This window comes from Oncorhynchus nerka, linkage group LG22 (genome assembly GCF_034236695.1).
Source record: "Oncorhynchus nerka isolate Pitt River linkage group LG22, Oner_Uvic_2.0, whole genome shotgun sequence".
NCBI classification, from domain to species: domain Eukaryota; kingdom Metazoa; phylum Chordata; class Actinopteri; order Salmoniformes; family Salmonidae; genus Oncorhynchus; species Oncorhynchus nerka.
This window is the reverse complement of record NC_088417.1, coordinates 17,148,383-17,167,696: the sequence shown is the minus strand read 5'-3', so window position 1 is coordinate 17,167,696 and position 19,314 is coordinate 17,148,383. Positions and strand designations below refer to the sequence as shown.

At 45.1% G+C, this 19,314-nt stretch overlaps 1 protein-coding gene and 1 pseudogene across 1 annotated transcript in view; both read right to left on the bottom strand.

Moving 5' to 3' along the window:
• Nucleotides 1–2,867: 2,867 nt before the first annotated feature.
• Nucleotides 2,868–19,314, bottom strand: part of LOC115104909 (LIM zinc-binding domain-containing Nebulette-like) — a 76,732-nt gene continuing 60,285 nt past the window's right edge. Inside the window, exons 5-7 of the mRNA XM_029626313.2 lie at nt 6,160–6,337; nt 4,569–4,720; nt 2,868–4,361 (exon numbers count right to left, since the gene is read on the bottom strand). Of these exons, the coding sequence (XP_029482173.1) occupies nt 4,185–4,361; nt 4,569–4,720; nt 6,160–6,337 (507 nt within the window). The 3' untranslated portion in view covers nt 2,868–4,184. The remainder of the gene's footprint in view (nt 4,362–4,568; nt 4,721–6,159; nt 6,338–19,314) is intronic.
• Nucleotides 6,344–10,162, bottom strand: LOC115104910 (nebulette-like; annotated as a pseudogene).

Below are 19,314 nucleotides of genomic sequence, written 5' to 3'. Positions count from 1 at the left end.
CATAAGGCATGATTCGTTCTGGATATTTTCATGTAACATTTGTATGGATTTTTTAAACCAGAATTGATTGAAACATTAGGTGAATATTACAATTATTGCTGAGATGATCAAATGGGGCAGGTGAGTTGTGCTATATTTATGGAAAATAAACATGCAGTATTTAATCATCTTAACAAGTAATGAATTCAGGTATTACATTTTTTGGATAATAAATCCTTACAACTTGGCCTATCCTTGACATGATATCATCATAACTGTCATCTCTATTTTTCTACAGTAGTAGTGCATTTCCTACCTGCTGCTCTCATGTACATAAACGTATGGCCTAGAAATTATGATGCAATGTGGATGGATGTCATTGTGATGCGTCAATTATGATGCATCGTCAGTGCCTGCCGTGATCTTTGCACTTAGCTGTCAATATACTAGACATAGTAAGATATATAATAAGTCAAGCTACAACCAACATTTATGCACAATAACCTTAAACAAACGGTGGTATTGTTAAATGTAATACACTGACCATGTATAATCCTCCGTAGCTTGTCAAAAGGTGTTTAAATTAACCAATTACAAAATCATTGTCGACAAAGATTTTTATTTTTCTCTCCTGACACACTGCAATTAATGACCCCCCCAAAAATGTAACAAATGGTTAACTGAGGAAAAAGTGACACCTCAATAAAACTCGGTGTTGGCGTACAAACCGAGTAAACATTTTTTAGAGAGACATAAAAAAAAATCAAAAATGGAACTACTAGAAGAGAAACCATTGGACAAAAAAGGCTTTATGATTTGAATAAGCAACACACCAAGCTTGAGGTTTCTTGCTGTTCCGTTATTGTCTCTTAAAGGCCAATAAATATTAGCATTTCACAACATTTTCATTTGTTACCACTTTCAGTAATAAAATGTAATGTACAAAACCACAGTAAAGAGAGAATCCCCAGCTACCATGTACCCAGAAATGAAGTCCTTGAATGGTCACAATAGTGTGCATGGATTTTGCCTTAAGATATTATAAACCATTTATAACATGCATACTCTTAGAAGAAAATGTGCTATCTAGAACCAATAAGGGTTCTTTGGCTGTTCCCATAGGAGAACCCTTTGAATAACCCTTTTTGGTTCCTTGTACTACACGGATCCCAAAAGAGTTCTGCCTGGAACCAAAAAGGGTTCTACCTGGAACCAAAAAAGGGTTCTCCTATTGGGAAAGCCGAAGAACCCTTTTGGAGCCCTTTTTCCAAGCGTGTACTGTCATTACTGTTTTTCTTATAGCTTATGAGCTTATGAATCAAGTGTTCACAATAGTTTAGAAATCTTAAGATTTACAATCCAACTTCATATACAGTGCCTTGCGAAAGTATTCGCCCCCCTTGAACTTTGCGACCTTTTGCCACATTTCAGGCTTCAAACATAAAGATATAAAAGTGCATTTTTTTGTGAAGAATCAACAACAAGTGGGACACAATCATGAAGTGGAACAACATTTATTGGATATTTCAAACTTTTTTAACAAATCAAAAACGGAAAAATTGGGCGTGCAAAATTATTCAGCCCCTTTACTTTCAGTGCAGCAAACTCTCTCCAGAAGTTCAGTGAGGATCTCTGAATGATCCAATGTTGACCTAAATGACTAATGATGATAAATACAATCCACCTGTGTGTAATCAAGTCTCCATATAAATCCACCTGCACTGTGATAGTCTCAGAGGTCCGTTAAAAGCGCAGAGAGCATCATGAAGAACAAGGAACACACCAGGCAGGTCCGAGATACTGTTGTGAAGAAGTTTAATGCCGGATTTGGATACAAAAAGATTTCCCAAGCTTTAAACATCCCAAGGAGCACTGTGCAAGCGATAATATTGAAATGGAAGGAGTATCAGACCACTGCAAATCTACCAAGACCTGGCCGTCCCTCTAAACTTTCAGCTCATACAAGGAGAAGACTGATCAGAGATGCAGCCAAGAGGCCCATGATCACTCTGGATGAACTGCAGAGATCTACAGCTGAGGTGGGAGACTCTGTCCATAGGACAACAATCAGTCGTATATTGCACAAATCTGGCCTTTATGGAAGAGTGGCAAGAAGAAAGCCATTTCTTAAAGATATCCATAAAAGTGTTGTTTAAAGTTTGCCACAAGCCACCTGGGAGACACACCAAACATGTGGAAGAAGGTGCTCTGGTCAGATGAAACCAAAATTGAACTTTTTGGCAACAATGCAAAACGTTATGTTTGGCGTAAAAGCAACACAGCTCATCACCCTGAACACACCATCCCCACTGTCAAACATGGTGGTGGCAGCATCATGGTTTGGGCCTGCTTTTCTTCAGCAGGGACAGGGAAGATGGTTCAAATTGATGGGAAGATGGATGGAGCCAAATACAGGACCATTCTGGAAGAAAACCTGATGGAGTCTGCAAAAGACCTGAGACTGGGACGGAGATTTGTCTTCCAACAAGACAATGATCCAAAACATAAAGCAAAATCTACAATGGAATGGTTCAAAAGTAAACATATCCAGGTGTTAGAATGGCCAAGTCAAAGTCCAGAAACTGAATCCAATCGAGAATCTGTGGAAAGAACTGAAAACTGCTGTTCACAAATGCTCTCCATCCAACCTCACTGAGCTCGAGCTGTTTTGCAAGGAGGAATGGGAAAAAATTTCAGTCTCTCGATGTGCAAAACTGATAGAGACATACCCCAAGCGACTTACAGCTGTAATCGCAGCAAAAGGTGGCGCTACAAAGTATTAACTTAAGGGGGCTGAATAATTTTGCACGCCCAATTTTTCAGTTTTTGATTTGTTAAAAAAGTTTGAAATATCCAATAAATGTCGTTCCACTTCATGATTGTGTCCCACTTGTTGTTGATTCTTCACAAAAAAATACAGTTTTATATCTTTATGTTTGAAGCCTGAAATGTGGCAAAAGGTCGCAAAGTTCAAGGGGGCCGAATACTTTCGCAAGGCACTGTACCATTCTTACTTGACACTGTTTAGATGGCAACATATGACAACCATGTTGCTAGTTAGCGCGAAGAGGACATCATCTAATTAAAGCCTGTGTGAGGCTAAACTGGTATTTGAGATGTAAACACTCCACTGAACTCAAAGCAAGAGGTGAGATGGTGTGACTCAATTAGAGTTTGTATCAACTATATTTACTTGTGGAGCTGGTTTAAACCTTTATGTCATCAGACCGAAACAGAATGAAGCTGTCTGGCAATCACTCAGGATTGTCCTGAAAATGTCATTTCTCCTTCACTCCCTCTCCCCTAATTTGTACATGAAACAAAGTTAGTATTGATGTCCAAATGCAAAATATAATAATTGAAATACAAAGGAGTATAAGAAGAAAGCGGGTCCCTCCCTATTCCAGTGCTGGAGGACTGGTTGGGCGCTATTCAAGCAAACCCACTAACCGCTTTTCCAGGATAAGTCGAAAACATTATTGGTCTTGTGCTGCAAGAATGCACGTTTGGAATCATGAAGTCAACACAACGTTTGTGTGAAAAAATTAGAAACTGCTTAACGAATTCAAATGTGGTTTCAAGTGTGGGAATCATGATGTTTTCGACTTCTCCCAGAAAGTGGTAAATGTATTCCATTGAATAGGTCATTTTTTGTCGGCTAAATGTTGTCTATTTGAGGGTTACAATTCTCTGATTGAATTATATATATTTTTTCATTAACTGTTCACGTGGGACAAGCCACCAATGCTTTAAATTAAATCAAAAGCAAAACGTATTATTACATGATACACTTTTCCATGACCATTTTCAGCGGGTAATGTACAGTAGCTATGATAGTTTGGGTCTGTAGTCTAGACAGAGTAAACTGAACAACACCACCTAGTTCCTTTATCTCTGCTCATGTACAGTAGCCCTCCAGGACTAGACTTCAAACAGACACTTGGGGAGAGGACTCCACCAAACCATGGTAAGGCTAGCCCCTTGGGTGCATTTCAATAATCTAGAATGGCCTCCTTTCCTCATATCCTCTCCTTCAACTGTACTGAAATTAAAAGAACTGGTGGAAGTCAATTTCCCAGTAGGCATCCAGTCCGCCTTATCCCTTCCGCCTATCCAATCTTTTTGTTTTCACATCAGTGCTGATGGAGGAGAGGAGATAAGGAGAGAGGAAAGGAAATCGCTTAAAGAATATTGAGATGCGGCCCTTAGTTGAAGCACTCCACGTAGTTGGCAGGGAGCATGCCTGATTTGCCGGTCCTCTGAACGGTGCCGTACATCCAGCCCTCATCGATGGGCTGAGCGTTGACGATTACATCACCGTCGCGGAAGGACACCTCGTCGTGGTCCTGCGCTGCGTAGTCGTAGAGCGCCCGGTAAACTCTCTGAATGGGAGGTATGGCAACAATGTTAATCGTGTGTTTGTGTATACAAAGTTAGTTGTACAACATAAATATCAGGGCACACAAGTCATTGATTGTGTGAATTCTCAAAAATAATTGTAAACAAATGAGTGACATATTTTGGATAGTTTCCTAATTAAATTGGCCATGGCATACAAATACGATCCTGTATGAATTAACTAAACCTACTGTAGAAGAATAGACTGTTTGCGTTGGAACCATGGTGACAGATGGGGGGGACTGCTGAGACCTCACAGAGGACATGCTGGTCTGGTGCATGTAGCCGTACCCCGGCTGTTGCGGCTGGGCACTCTGATGGTACGCCCCAGGTAGCACAGGAGCTGGTAGTCAAAGACAAACAGGAAGATACAAAGACATTCATGACAAATGTTTAAGACATTTCATTTAGTGCTCAAACGGTTTTTGAGCAGAAATACCATATCCTTAAGAGTTTCACTGTGCATATTAGGTGATAGATAGAACATCACATCACAAAGGAATCAGAATGGAACCATGCCATTCTACCACAGGTCAGGTGGTAGAGGTCAGGTGGTAAAGGTCAGGTGGTAGAGGTCAGGTGGTAGAGAGACGGGGATAGAGTAAGGTACTGAGAGTAATGGATGAATGAATGAATATATTAATAAATTATGTCTTCTCCTTCCACCGTGTGTTTTTATTTTTCTGACAGAGCTTACTACTTCTGTCCTGGGACTGCAGTGAGGAGCTGCTGCTGCAAACACAGGCTTTTGTCCCACAGGTCAGAGGCAGAAGCCAGCGAGATAACTGACTGGGCCTGCGAGAGCACCGACTACTGAGATTGCTGCCGGGCACTGCCACAAGAGGGCGAAAGAGACAGTAGGAAAAATAAAAGTCAGGAAAATAACAGAGGCAATGGAAAGAACAAAGAGAACATGAGGAAGATGAAATTCAACTGAACGTAGAAGAGATGAGTGGCGTACTCAGGTAGAGAAATAAAGGTCTGGTTGGAGGGTGACGTACAGTTGTCTAGATAAGGTGTGAGGGGAGATGAAAACATCCCGTAAAGTTTGTAGCACCAGACTGTCTCTGAAAACTTTTAGACTCAACGTTACCCTGCACAAGGTCAAAGATGGAGCCAGGTCCGTCCACTGATCCTTAAGGTCATTGACAGGGGAAAGGTCATTTAGAGAGAAAAGACAGCAGGGAAAACAGGAATACAAAGGAAAGGAAAACAGAAATACACCGCTGAAGTCATGTAGATTACATACGTCCAAACTTGGAACTTCTGCCCGCAGAGTGATAAACCTATCACAATGGATATTTTCTGTTTCCACAAATGTAACTACATTTCCCTTTTATATCAAATACTATCTTTGGTAAATAGTTATTGTAAAGTGTCCATTTGAATTATCTGGGCATCAGCATTAAAAAATTAAAACAAATCAACTAGTTCTGGGCTTGTATCAGTAGAGGCTGCTGAGGGGAGGACAGCTCATAATAATGGCTGGAACGGAACATGGAAATCATGTGTTTGATACCATTCCATTCATTCTTGCTCCAGCCATTACCATGAGCTCGTCCTCTCCAATTAAGGTACCACCAACCTCATGTGGCTTGTATCCTGACTGACACTGAACAACCCATAATTGATAGACACTAGACAGCAATTTCATTGTAACTTTGTTTGAAGGACATCACAAATTCTTAAAAGATGAGTTGAATGAATTATCAAATTTCCCGTACTTTAAGGTCAAATCCTTTTTGAGGACGGGTGGTACCCGCCATTTTGTGTGCCACTCACCTACGATGATGCCTCCAGGTCTCCTGTCCATCTCTACCACCTGATGGTGTACTCCCTTGTAGGCTGCCTCGCTCATCATCAGGTTGTTCCGGTGGTGCATTCTCTCCATGTTTTGGTCCTCCATCACTGGGGTGCATCCTCGGCCCTTCGTGCGCTCAAAGTCCTCATGGTACTTTGCCTGCCAAAGCAAAAATGGGTGGTACACTTTTAGTATCGCGATAACAACTCAAGAGTTGTGTGTGGCAGCTTAATGAGAGGAACATTATTGATGTACATTTACACATTTGTGGAATCGTGTTACACCAGGCAAATCGTCTGTCAAGCACACACACACACACACACACAACCTTTGTGCATGTTGGTCAGAGAGCAACGGGTGTATTTTGGTCAGTATGCAAAACAATTCATCACAAGAAACCATGTAAAAATCATTTTATTAGTAACGCACACACAGACACGCTCACAGACACAGTACAGTACATTCATGATGGCTCCCTCATAACAAGGAAACAGCCATGCTGTTAACTCTTTAGCTGTGTGGGTTAAAAGTGCAGCAGTCCCACATGCGGTGCGCTTCAGTTGTGTTAGATGTCGTTCTGTGACTCCCTGACATTACTCAGTCCGGGCGTGTCCAACTCGCCGCAGGACCGCCCCTTCATCTCCTTCATCCCGCGCTGGTACTTCACCTGCAACGCACAAAAGTAGGTCGGGTTGCATCTCAATAATCTAAAATAGCTCAAAAGTAATTGGTGGTCATACTGACTAGCACACTCCCACCAAGGCCATTTCCACTACATAGTAGTGGTAGTACTTTTGGTCAGAGCTAACATATACTGTAGGTTGCCATTTAAGATGCATCCTATGTGACTTGCTGAGCTGATGTTCTCCTGGTTCTGACGGACTCTCTCCAACTCTTGAGGTGACACCCACACTGGGGGCCTGGAGCTGCTTTTTATGCTTCACCTGTGGACACACAATATTCACACAACATTAAAACACTCACAACTCAGAGTTTATCCGTCTCTGCAACCAGAAAACCAGTTTGCAACCAGAAAATGACATCATTATGACGTCCCATGAGAAATTTAGCTTGCTGGGTATCATTAGTGATTGGCATCTGGGTGAAAACAGTGTCCCGGTTCAGTCACCATGGCGCCAGAGATCCTGTCTGGGCTGCCAGGCTGGGCCCCCGTGTCCCTTCAGTCTGCTCCACTCCCTCAATGGGGGATTGTTCAGCAGGGTCCACTAATGGCTGTAATGACTTAGACTGGACCAGGGCCAGTGTGAAAGGCTGTCTGTGTCAGGCAGGACAGGACAGAGTTTCAGACCAAATTAGTGTACAAAAATCATTGTGGGCTTGCATCTTTCAGGAGTTTACATGGAATGGAGTGAATTAAAATGTTGAATTGTAAAATAACAACCCAGGATTTGATTGAATGGTTGTTCAGTGTGTCTGCGGTTTGTGATTTTTAGTTAGCACCATTGAAGCTGTAGAAAATCCAAACAAACCCAGATGAAAAGGGACAGGCAGACACAACAAAGAGGCCTGTTTTCAAAACAAGCTCTTCCTGTGAGGTCAAAGGTCAGACAAGGTTTAACCTCTCACCAAGCTGATGTTCTCCTGGTTTCTGCGGACCCTCTCCATGTCAACAGTTTCCATGACTACCGTCCCGCTCCCCATCCAGTCTCTGTATTTCACCTGGACATGGAACAGAGCCGTCACACAATATTACAGTGGCCCTGTTTACGTGCTCATTGTACAAATGACACCATCACTCATCCTCTTGTTGATAGTTGAAGACCTTGTTACGATAAGAAAAAGAAGTAAATAGATTTAGGTACAGCCTTTTCTGCTAGAGGCTGAGCAATACCCTCCCAGCAACATACTGGAGCATACATCCAGCCCAACGACTACATGTACGGTACATGGTTGTGTAGAACAATGGATCACATCTTACATCACTGATTTCCTTTGTTCTCCCTGGCGAAGATGATTTCCGGAGTGTCGGTGACAGAAGACATCAGGCTTTTCAGCAGCTTTGAGTCCCAAGTGTACTGACACTGGAGGGGTAGAGCAAAAGGGTAACTGTGTTGACAGATAATACTGCATAAAAGTGTGTGTATGTGTGTACTGTGTCCCTCACTGAGCTGTTTCTCTGGTTGTTCTTCACTCTCTCAATCTCAGGGGTGTCGAACACATATGAGCCCTTCAGTTTCTCCGCCTCATCCTTGTACTTCTTCTGCATAAAGTTGAGTGAGTTTGACACACCATCCAAGCACATATCCCATTCTGTGGTGTAAAATAAAGTGCAATGCGTGGTGGGATGCTGTACTGAGAGTTATCCCTAACTGACTGTAGACAGCTTTCAGGTAGGAGGCGTGCAGTAGTTCTGATGTGTCTCGGACACTGTTCAATACGAGTTCTCCCTCAGCAGGGCTGTCTGCTTGCAGGAGGCCTGGAAGAGTCAAACACTGACAGACTCAGGTCAGCTTGGCAATAACAAGACATCAAAAGGATCATGTCAGAAATACTTGTTTTTGTTCCCTGTTGCAAAACGTTTTGCTACTGTGTGCCAAAGCTGAAGAACATACTCACATCCTGGTACTTTCCGCAGGTGCTGGAGTTGTAGGCAAACTCATGGAAAACAGAAAGGAAAACACTGCACACTGTTGCTCTTTCTCCCAGGTGATATTTATTTACAACAACGTTTCAACCCCTAGGTCTTCATCAGGCATCCATATCCCAGGTGGGGGTAGAAGGTCCTATATATAGGGGCAATACTCAGTGACATCACTTCCTGAAACAGGAGGTTAAAAATATATAACATAGGTTCACAATATTAACATTCAATGTATCAAAATATATGATCATACACAAGGAATGTGATCAATATTTACAGTAATATACAGTTGAAGTCGGAAGTTTACATACACCTTAGCCAAATACATTTAAACTCAGTTTTTCACAATTCCTGACATTTAATCCTAGTAAGACATCCCTGTCTTGGGTCAGTTAGGATCACCACTTTATTTTAAGAATGTGAAATGTCAGAATAATAGTAGAGTGAATGATTTATTTCAGGTTTGATTTCTGTCATCACATTCCCAGTGGGTCAGAAGTTTACATACACTCAATTAGTATTTGGTAGCATTGCCTTTAAATTGTTTAACTTGGGTCAAACGTTTCAGGTAGTCTTCCACAAGCTTCCCACAATAAGTTGGGTGAATTTTGGCCCACTCCTCCTGACAGAGCTGGTGTAACTTAGTCAGGTTTGTAGGCCTCCTTGCTCGCACACACTTTTTCAGTTCCTCCCACAAATGTTCTATAGGATTGAGGTCAGGGCTTTGTGATGGCGACACCAATACCCTGACTTTGCTGTCCTTAAGCCATTTTGCCACAACTTTGGAAGTATGCTTGGGGTCATTGTCCATTTGGAAGACCCATTTGCGACCAAGCTTTAACTTCCTTACCCATGTCTTGAGATGTTGCTTCAATATATCCACATAATTTTCCTCCCTCATGATGCCATCTATTTTGTGAAGTGCACCAGTCCCTCCTGCAGCAAAGCACCCACACAACATGATGCTGCCACACCCGTGCATCACGGTTGGGATGGTGTTCTTCGGCTTGCAAGCCTCCCCCTTTTTCCTCCAAACATAACAATGGTCATTATGACCAAACAGTTCTATTTTTGTTTCATCAGACCAGAGGACATTTCTCCAAAAAGTATGATCTTTGTCCCCATGTGCAGTTGCAAACCATAGTCTGACGGTTTTGGAGCAGTGGCTTCTTCCTTGCTGAGCGGCCTTTCAGGTTATGTCGATATAGGACTCGTTTTTACTGTGGAAATAGATACTTTTGTACCTGTTTCCTCCAGCATCTTCACAATGTCCTTTACTGTTGTTCTGGGATTGATTTGCACTTTTTGCGCCAAAGTACGTTCATCTCTAGGAGACAGAACGCGTCTACTTCCTGAGCGGTACGACGGCTGTGTGCTCCCATGGTGTTTATACTTGCGTACTATTGTTTGTACAGATGAATGTGGTACCTTCAGGCGTTTGGAAATTGCTCCCAAGGATGAACCAGACTTGTGGAGGTCTACAATTCTTTTTCTGAGGACTTGACTGATTTCTTTTGATTTCCCCATGATGTCAAGTGAAGAGGCACGAAGTTTGAAGGCAGGCCTTGAAATACACTCACAGGTACATCTCAATTGACACAAATAATGTCAATTAGCCTATCGGAAGCATCTAAAGCCATGACATAATTTTCTGTAATTTTCCAAGCTGTTTAAAGGCACAGTCAACTTAGTGTATGTCAACTTCTGACTCACTGGAATTGTGATACAGTGAATAATAAGAGAAACAATCTGTCTATAAACAATTGTTGGAAAAATTACTTGTGTCATGTACAAAGTAGATGTCCTAACAGACTTGCCAAAACTATAGTTTGTTAACAAGAAATTTGTGGAGTGGTTGAAAAACGAGTTTAAATGACTTCAAGCTAAGTGTATGTAAACGTCCGACTCCAACTGTATGTACATACACATGCAATATTTAATTAGGATAAAAAACACAATCGTTTGGACATTTTGAAACGATAAAAACGGTTTCAAGTCAAACTCCTTGTTAAGGCCAAGAGGAGGCAGTGTGTTCAGCCTGTGGACCCAAAAAGATTCCCTTTGAAGAAGTTTCCTCTCATTGTCTCCTCCCCTGCGTGACACCTTGACCATTTCTATTCCAATGTATCTCAGAGAACTAATAGAATGTCCAGCTAGTACAAAATGAACAAAAACTGCATGCTACTGTGTGCCCTAATGAACTTGACCAAGGTCTCAAATGAAGGCCTCGACAGAACATAGACAGGCACGTTATAGTCTCTAAAATGAATGTTTAATGAGGCGGTTTCATAAGAGAGAGATGAAGACAAACGAAGCTTGGGCCCATCTATAAGTGATGAGGGAGGGCCATACGTAGTCTGTGAGCGTTGCTGTTATGTAATGGAGCCCTGAGGCTGAACGGGTCCTGACAGTCCATCTGCTGCCTGTTATTTTGCCTGATTATAATGACTCTGGGCTGATTAGTATTAGTGTAAAACAGAGTGGGTGTTCTCAGATGATTTTGTTTTTCTCACAAAACAGATGTGATTCTTTAGCGGTGTGTCACATTTAAAGTACTGAGAACTTAAAATATGACAAATGTGTCTGGTTCCATTTCAGCCTCTACCCAAGGTGAGGATTCTATGAGACAAAAAATATGGCATTTACCTCACTCATCCCACAGTGGTACAACACGGTTGGGGTCGACTCCCCTTTCAATTCATGTCAATTAAAAATGGTCCTTTGTTGTTAATGTGGATATCTTCAACTCAATAAGTTCAATGTCAATCCACCTCCTGAATTGACTGAACAAAAATGTGGAATTGACCCCAACCCTGTTGAATACACTGGCGATTTGTTCTCAAGTCCTAAGACGTCTGACGTGCTTCTCATCCAAAAGGACCCCGCTTCAACTCTTTCTAGTTTACACCAAACCCTCAATTTGCCTTTAAAAGGTTCCCATGGTAACTGCTAACGCAGCAGCCTGAATTTTTAGCTAAGTGCACGTTGAGAGAAATAAAACAGAGGAAGCTCAATGGAACAAACCCCAGAGACAGGAGAGGAGTTGAGGGGGTGTAGCATTTACAGGTTGTTTTGTAGGGACATTGTAGGAGGGTGCACTGTAATACCCCACTACTGAGCCAAGCAGAGCTGAGCTGTGGCTATGGCAACTTTCAGCGGCCAAAACGTTGTTGAACACTGCAGATAGAAAGGCCACAAATAGAATGATATGATTCCTTATTCTACATGATTGTTCTACATAGCATACTTCTATCTCAACACGTCCTGCTGAACCCATCCACCATAACGGGGAACTGTGTTAGAAAGGACAATGTGGGGAACAAATCGGAGCCAGCACATTACAGTTTGGGTCCGTGTGATAGTGTGAAAAGGGAATAAGTGCACGTGACTGGGGTGGGGATGGACAGGACATGTTGGAGACCCACCTGGCTGGAGAGGGGGGTCAGCCTGTGTGTGTTAGAAGGACACATCCGCTAGTGGTTGTACTGGGGATTCTGACCCTCTCAAATGTATCATTGTACTGCAGCTGATATGTGTTATGAGTGTGTGTGTGCATGTGTGTGTGTGAGAGAGAAAGAGCAAGAGTGTGTAAGAGAGACAGAGAGATATGTGAGTATGCACAGGGTCAGTAGAAATGATTAGATAGACACCCACATAAGGTAATCAAAGTCAAGGCCATTCCTTCTTCCCCTGCCTCACCTTTCCCCTCAGCAAAATGCAAATGAATTACTTAAAAATCATACCATGTGATTTTCTGGATTTTTGTTTTAGATTCCGTCTCTCACAGTTGAAGTGTACCTATGGTAAAAATCACAGACCTCTACATTCTTTGTAAGTAGGAAAACCTGCAAAATCGGCAGTATATCAAATACTTGTTCTCCCCACTGTATATCTATCCTACCCTGCCTTTCTAAGGTCTTAGAAAGCAAAGTTAACAAACAGATTACCAACCATTTCGAATCCCACCGTACCTTCTCCGTTATGCAATCTGGTTTCAGAGCTGGTCATGGGTGTACCTCAGCCACGCTCAAGGTCCAAAATGATATCATAACCGCCATCGATAAGAGACATTACTGTGCAGCCATATTCATCGACCTGGCCAAGGCTTTCGACTCTTGTCAATCACTGTATTCTTATCGGCAGACTCAACAGCCTTAGTTTCTTTAATGACTGCCTCGCCTGGTTCACCAACTACTTCTCTGATAGAGTTCAGTGTGTCAAATCGGGGGGCCTGTTGTCCGGACCTCTGGCAGTCTCTATGGGGGTGCCAAAGGGTTAAATTCTAGGGCCGACTCTCTTCTCTGTATACATCAATGATGTCGCTCTTGCTGCTGGTGATTCTCTGAATCTACCTCTACGCAGACGACACCAATGCGAGCTTCAATGCATACAACTCTCCTTCCGTGGCCTCCAACTGCTCTTAAATGCTAGTAAAACTAAATGCATGCTCTTCAAACGATCACTGCCCGCACCTGCCCGCCCTTCCAGCATCACCACTCTGGACGGCTCTGACTTAGAATATGTGGATAACTACAAATACCTAGGTGTCTGGTTAGACTGTAAACTCTCCTTCCAGACTCACATTAAGCATCTCCAATCCAAAATTAAATCTAGAATCGGCATCCTATTTCGCAACAAAGCATCTTTCACTCATGCCGCCAAACATACCCTCGTAAAACTGACCATCCTACCGATCCTCGACTTCGGCAATGTCATTTATAAAATAGCCTCCAACACTCTACTCAACAAATTGGATGCAGTTTATTACAGTGCCATCCGTTTTGTCACCAAAGCCTGATATACTACCCACCACTGCGACCTGTACACTCTCGTTGGCTGGCCCATGCTTCACTCGCGTCACCAAACCCACTGGCTCCAGGTCATCTACAAGACTCTGCTAGGTAAAGCCCCGCCTTATCTCAGCTCACTGGTCACCATAGCAGCACCCATCCGTAGTACGCGCTCCAGCAGGTATATCTCACTGGTCACCCCCAAAGCCAATTTATCCTTTGGCCGCCTTTCCTTACAGTTCTCTACTGCCAATGACTGGAAAAAACTGCAAACATTTCTGAAGCTTGAGACTCACATCTCCCTCACTAGCTTTAAGCACCAGCTGTCAGAGCAGCTCACAAATCACTGCACCTGTACATAGCCAATCTGTAAACAGCCTATCCAACTACCTCATCCACATACTGTATTTATTTATTTATTTTGCTCCTTTGCACCCCAGTATCTCTACTTGTACATTCATCTTCTGCACATCTATCATTCCAGTGTTTAATTGCTATATTTGTCACGAATCCCGCTTCCTGAGTCTGTGTTTGCCTGTGTTTCTGTCCTGGAGTGTGTTTCCGGTGTCCTGGAACGCACCCTGTCTGGTTGCCGGGCGAATTAGCTTGTTGGGAGATCGATGTTCACCCGCACCTGTATCCCATCAGTAATCTGCACACCTGTCCTGATCATCACCTCTCCCCTTCAAAAGCTCTGACCTGACATCCATTCCCTGCCGGATCGTTAGCCATGAACAGTATGTTGTGCCATAGTATCAGCCTGAAGTTGGATAGAATTTGTTTTGTTGTTTTTTACGTATTGCTTGCCTTAAACTTACCTCCGTTTGTTCTGTCTTCAGTTACTCACCCGGATCATTTACCCCATTCCCGCCTGGTCGGAGGAGGATTCCGCTACCCCATTGGATCCACCTATTTACTCCCATCAACTCACCACCGCTACGCCACCTGGATATATCTACCCATTCACATTCACTTGTAAATAAATACTCACCTTCTTCCTACTCTCCTTGTCCTGGTCTGCTTCTGGGTTCGATTTTGAAAGAACGTGACAGAACGATCCGGCCAAGGATGAACCCAGCGGACCTGGACTCCGTTTGCCATGCCATTACCCAGCAGGGGAAGACATTGGGACAACACAAGACGGCGCTACAGGAGATAGCGGGTTCAATCCAGAATTTATCTGCTAGCTTGACACAAATCCAGGATCAGCTCAGTTTGCCGGTGATTCATTCACCACCTGTTTCACCCATCTCACCTGCCGTGTCTGGTGCGGTTTCCTTCCGTGAACCCAAGGTACCGACGCCTGATAAATATGAAGGGGATTTGGGAAGATGCCGTTCTTTTCTTATGCAGTGTGGGTTAGTGTTTGATCTGCAGCCCCATTCTTACGCCACTGACAAGGCTAGGATAGCCTTTGTTATTGAACTGCTGCGTGGAAGAGCTCTGGAATGGGCTTCAGCCGTTTGGGAACGACAGGAGACCTGCATGGCTTCATACCAGGAGTTCACGGGAGAGATGAGAAAGCTTTTTGACCATCCAGTCCGAGGTAAGGACGCAGCTAAACGTTTGTTCACTCTTCACCAAGGAGCTCGCAGTGTGGCAGACTTTATGATCGAGTTCAGGACATTGTCTGTGGAGACTGGTTGGAATGAGGAGTCACTGCAAGCGGCTTTTTACCAGGGGTTGTCGGAGCAACTCAAGGACGAGCTGATCTCCTATCCAGAGCCTAGTGACCTAGACAGCTTGGTCACCTTAGCTATTCGGGTAGATAATAGAGTCCGAGAGAGAAGGAGGGAGAAGCAGTGGGGTCCATCTAATCAATCTGAGACTCGGTTACCATTCGGGTCAGGAAGTGGACCAGAACGGGTTGATCATTTTCCCTCACACGGGATTAGTGGAGGAGTCCTGCCGCCAGATCCTGAACCTATGCAAGTGGGGCGGCACGGGTTAACTAAGGACGAGCGCCAACGTAGACGTGAGACCAACAGCTGCCTCTACTGTGGTAGCTCGGGACATTACATCTCCGTTTGTCCTCAGCGCCTGTTAAACTGCTCGGCTCGTTAAGTTTGGGAGGTTTGTTAGCGAGCCAGTTTCAACCTCTCAAGAGCCCTGTCAGACCTCGTTTTCCTGCTACCCTCATAAATAAGAATCGGAGTTTAGCGATTAACGCTTTCATCGATTCAGGTGCCGATGACCGCTTCATTGATGCCGACTTAGTGGAACAGCTGGGGCTTTCCAAGGAGCAATTACCGGAAGCCATTGAAGCAACCACTCTGAACGGCAGTAGTCTGGCACGGATCACTATGAGGACTGAACCAGTTAAGATGTTGTTGTCGGGGAATCATTCAGAGGTTATTTCTTTTTTCATTTTGCCTTACCCCCATGTTCCTCTGGTTCTTGGATACCCCTGGCTAAGAGAACACAATCCTTCGTTCGATTGGTTGACTGGTAAGGTAACTAGTTGGAGCATTGAGTGCCATGCTAACTGCCCCAGGACTGCCTGTTCTCATGCTGTCCCCGGTCGGGTCAGTGATTCTGCTCCTCCTGATATGTCCCTGGTTCCTGAAACATATCACGAGTTGGGTGAGGTGTTCAGTAAGCAGAAAGCTCAGTCACTTCCTCCCCACCGACCTTATGATTGTAAAATTAAGCTGTTCCCTGGAGCTGCCTTTCCCAAGGGACGGTTATACAGTATTTCTCGACCTGAGCGGGAAGCCCTGGAGACCTACATAAAGGAGTCTCTTGCTGCAGGTTTCATTCGTCCCTCGTCATCACCCCTGGGAGCTGGATTTTTTTTGTGAGTAAGAAGGATGGCTCTCTTCGACTGTGTATTGATTATCGGGGGTTGAATGATATTACGGTCAAGAACAAGTACCCCTTGCCCTTGATGAGCTCCGCTTTCGATTCTTTACAGGGTGCTACTGTGTTTACGAAGCTTGAGCTACGCAATGCGTATCATCTGGTTCGGATCAAAGAGGGGGACGAGTGGTTGACTGGATTCAATACACCTATGGGACATTTCGAGTACCAGGTGATGCCGTTTGGACTTTCCAACGCTCCAGCAGTGTTCCAAAGTTTGGTGAATGACGTGCTGAGGGATATGATCGGTCTGTTTGTGTTCGTTTACCTGGATGACATCCTGATTTTCTCCAAGGAGCTTTCCAGCCACATCCAGCATGTTAAGCAGGTCCTGCAGCGGTTATTGGAGAACCGTCTGTTTGTGAAGGCAGAGAAGTGTGATTTTCACGCCCACACTACATCCTTCCTCGGGTACATCATCTCCAGGGGTGAGATCAAGATGGACCAAGAGAAGGTTCGGGCGGTTCGGGATTGGGCCCGGCCCGGTACGAGATTGCAGCTCCAGAGATTCCTGGGATTTGCGAACTTCTATCGGAGGTTTATCCGTGATTACAGCCGGGTGGCTGCCCCTTTAACTGCTCTGACGTCTTGCACCAGAATTTTCTGTTGGACTCCTGAGGCAGACCAAGCATTTCTGAACTTGAAGAGACGATTCACCAACGTGCCGATTCTCTCTCAACCTGACACTTCCTGTCAGTTTGTTGTTGAGGTGGACGCGTCTGATGTGGGGGTGGGCGCCATCCTGTCCCAGCGTAGCTCCACTGACGGTAAACTCCATCCCTGCGCCTTCTACTCTTGTCGTCTTTCACCAGCTGAGAGAAACTACGATGTGGGTAACCGGGAGCTTCTCGCTGTGAAGCTTGCCTTGGAGGAGTGGCGTCACTGGTTGGAGGGAGCGGAGCAACCGTTTGTGGTCTGGACTGACCACAAGAATCTGGCTTACGTGCAATCGGCTAAACGTCTCAACTCCCGTCAGGCCAGGTGGGCTTTGTTTTTTGGACGCTTCAATTTTTCCCTGACGTTCCGACCTGGGTCGAAGAACGGCAAAGCGGACGCCTTGTCCCGGATGTTCTCCAAGACGGATGAGAGTGGGGCCAAGACTGAGACTATTCTTCCCCAGAACCTTGTCGTGGGAGCCGTTACATGGAGGATTGAGGAGGATGTGATGGCAGCCCTTCGGACGCAGCCCGGCCCCGGTAACGGTCCACCCGGTCGGTTGTTCGTGCCTGAGTCGGTCCGTTCTGCTGTTCTTCAGTGGTCCCACGCCAGCAAGATAGCTTATCACCCTGGCGTTGCTCGGACTATGGCGCTACTGCGCAGACGATTTTGGTGGCCTGCCATGGGAGAAGATACCCGGAGGTTTGTTGCCGCATGTCCTGTTTGTGCTCAGAACAAAAGTACCAATCGGCCCAGCTCTGGGCTTCTTCACCCCCTACCTATTCCTCGGCGACCTTGGTCGCATCTGGCCCTGGATTTTGTCACGGGATTGCCCCCTTCTGTTGGGAACATGGTCATTCTGACCATTGTGGACAGATTCAGCAAGTTTGCTCATTTTGTCCCTCTCTCCAAGCTTCCATCTGCCACGGAGACGTCCGAGATCCTGGTTAGGGAGGTTTTCAGGGTCCACGGATTGCCCAGTGACATTGTTTCTGACCGTGGTCCTCAGTTTACCTCTGCTGTCTGGAGATCCTTCTGTTTGGCCATTGGAGCTACAGTCAGTCTCACTTCTGGATTTCACCCACAATCTAATGGTCAGGCGGAGAGAGCCAACCAGAAGATGGAGTCCACGCTGCGTTGTCTTGTCTCCTCTGATCCCACCTCTTGGTCATCTCAATTACCCTGGGTCGAGTATGCCCATAATACCCTTCCTTCATCTGCCACTGGGATGTCCCCCTTCCAATGCCTGTACGGATACCAACCTCCCTTGTTTCCTTCTCAGGAGAGGGATCTTTCGGTTCCTTCTGTCCAGGCCCACATTCGTCGTTGCCACCGGACCTGGCATGTTCATTGGTCCATTTGTGGTGGAGAGAATCATTAACCCTGTTGTGGTCCGACTCAAATTGCTGGCAACGCTTCGAGTACACCCCACCTTTCATGTCTCCTGCCTCAAGCCGGTTCTCCTCAGTCCTCTGTTGCCCCCTCCTCCTCGTCCTCCTCCTCCTCGGATGATCGGAGGTGGTCCTGCCTACACGGTGCGCCGCATAATGGATTCCAGACGGCGGGGTCGAGGTTTCCAATATCTCGTGGATTGGGAAGGATATGGTCCAGAGGAGAGGAGTTGGATTCCTCGGCGCCAGATCCTTGATGACAACCTGCTTCGTGACTTCTACCGCCTCCACCCTGGCGCTCCAGGTAGTCCGCCCGGTGGCGTTCGTCGGAGGGGGGGTACTGTCACGAATCCCGCTTCCTGAGTCTGTGTTTGCCTGTGTTTCTGTCCTGGAGTGTGTTTCCGGTGTCCTGGAACGCACCCTGTCTGGTTGCCGGGCGAATTAGCTTGTTGGGAGATCGATGTTCACCCGCACCTGTATCCCATCAGTAATCTGCACACCTGTCCTGATCATCACCTCTCCCCTTCAAAAGCTCTGACCTGACATCCATTCCCTGCCGGATCGTTAGCCATGAACAGTATGTTGTGCCATAGTATCAGCCTCAAGTTGGATAGAATTTGTTTTGTTGTTTTTTACGTATTGCTTGCCTTAAACTTACCTCCGTTTGTTCTGTCTTCAGTTACTCACCCGGATCATTTACCCCATTCCCGCCTGGTCGGAGGAGGATTCCGCTACCCCATTGGATCCACCTATTTACTCTCATCAACCACCGCTGCCCGCTACGCCACCTGGATATATCTACCCATTCACATTCACTTGTAAATAAATACTCACCTT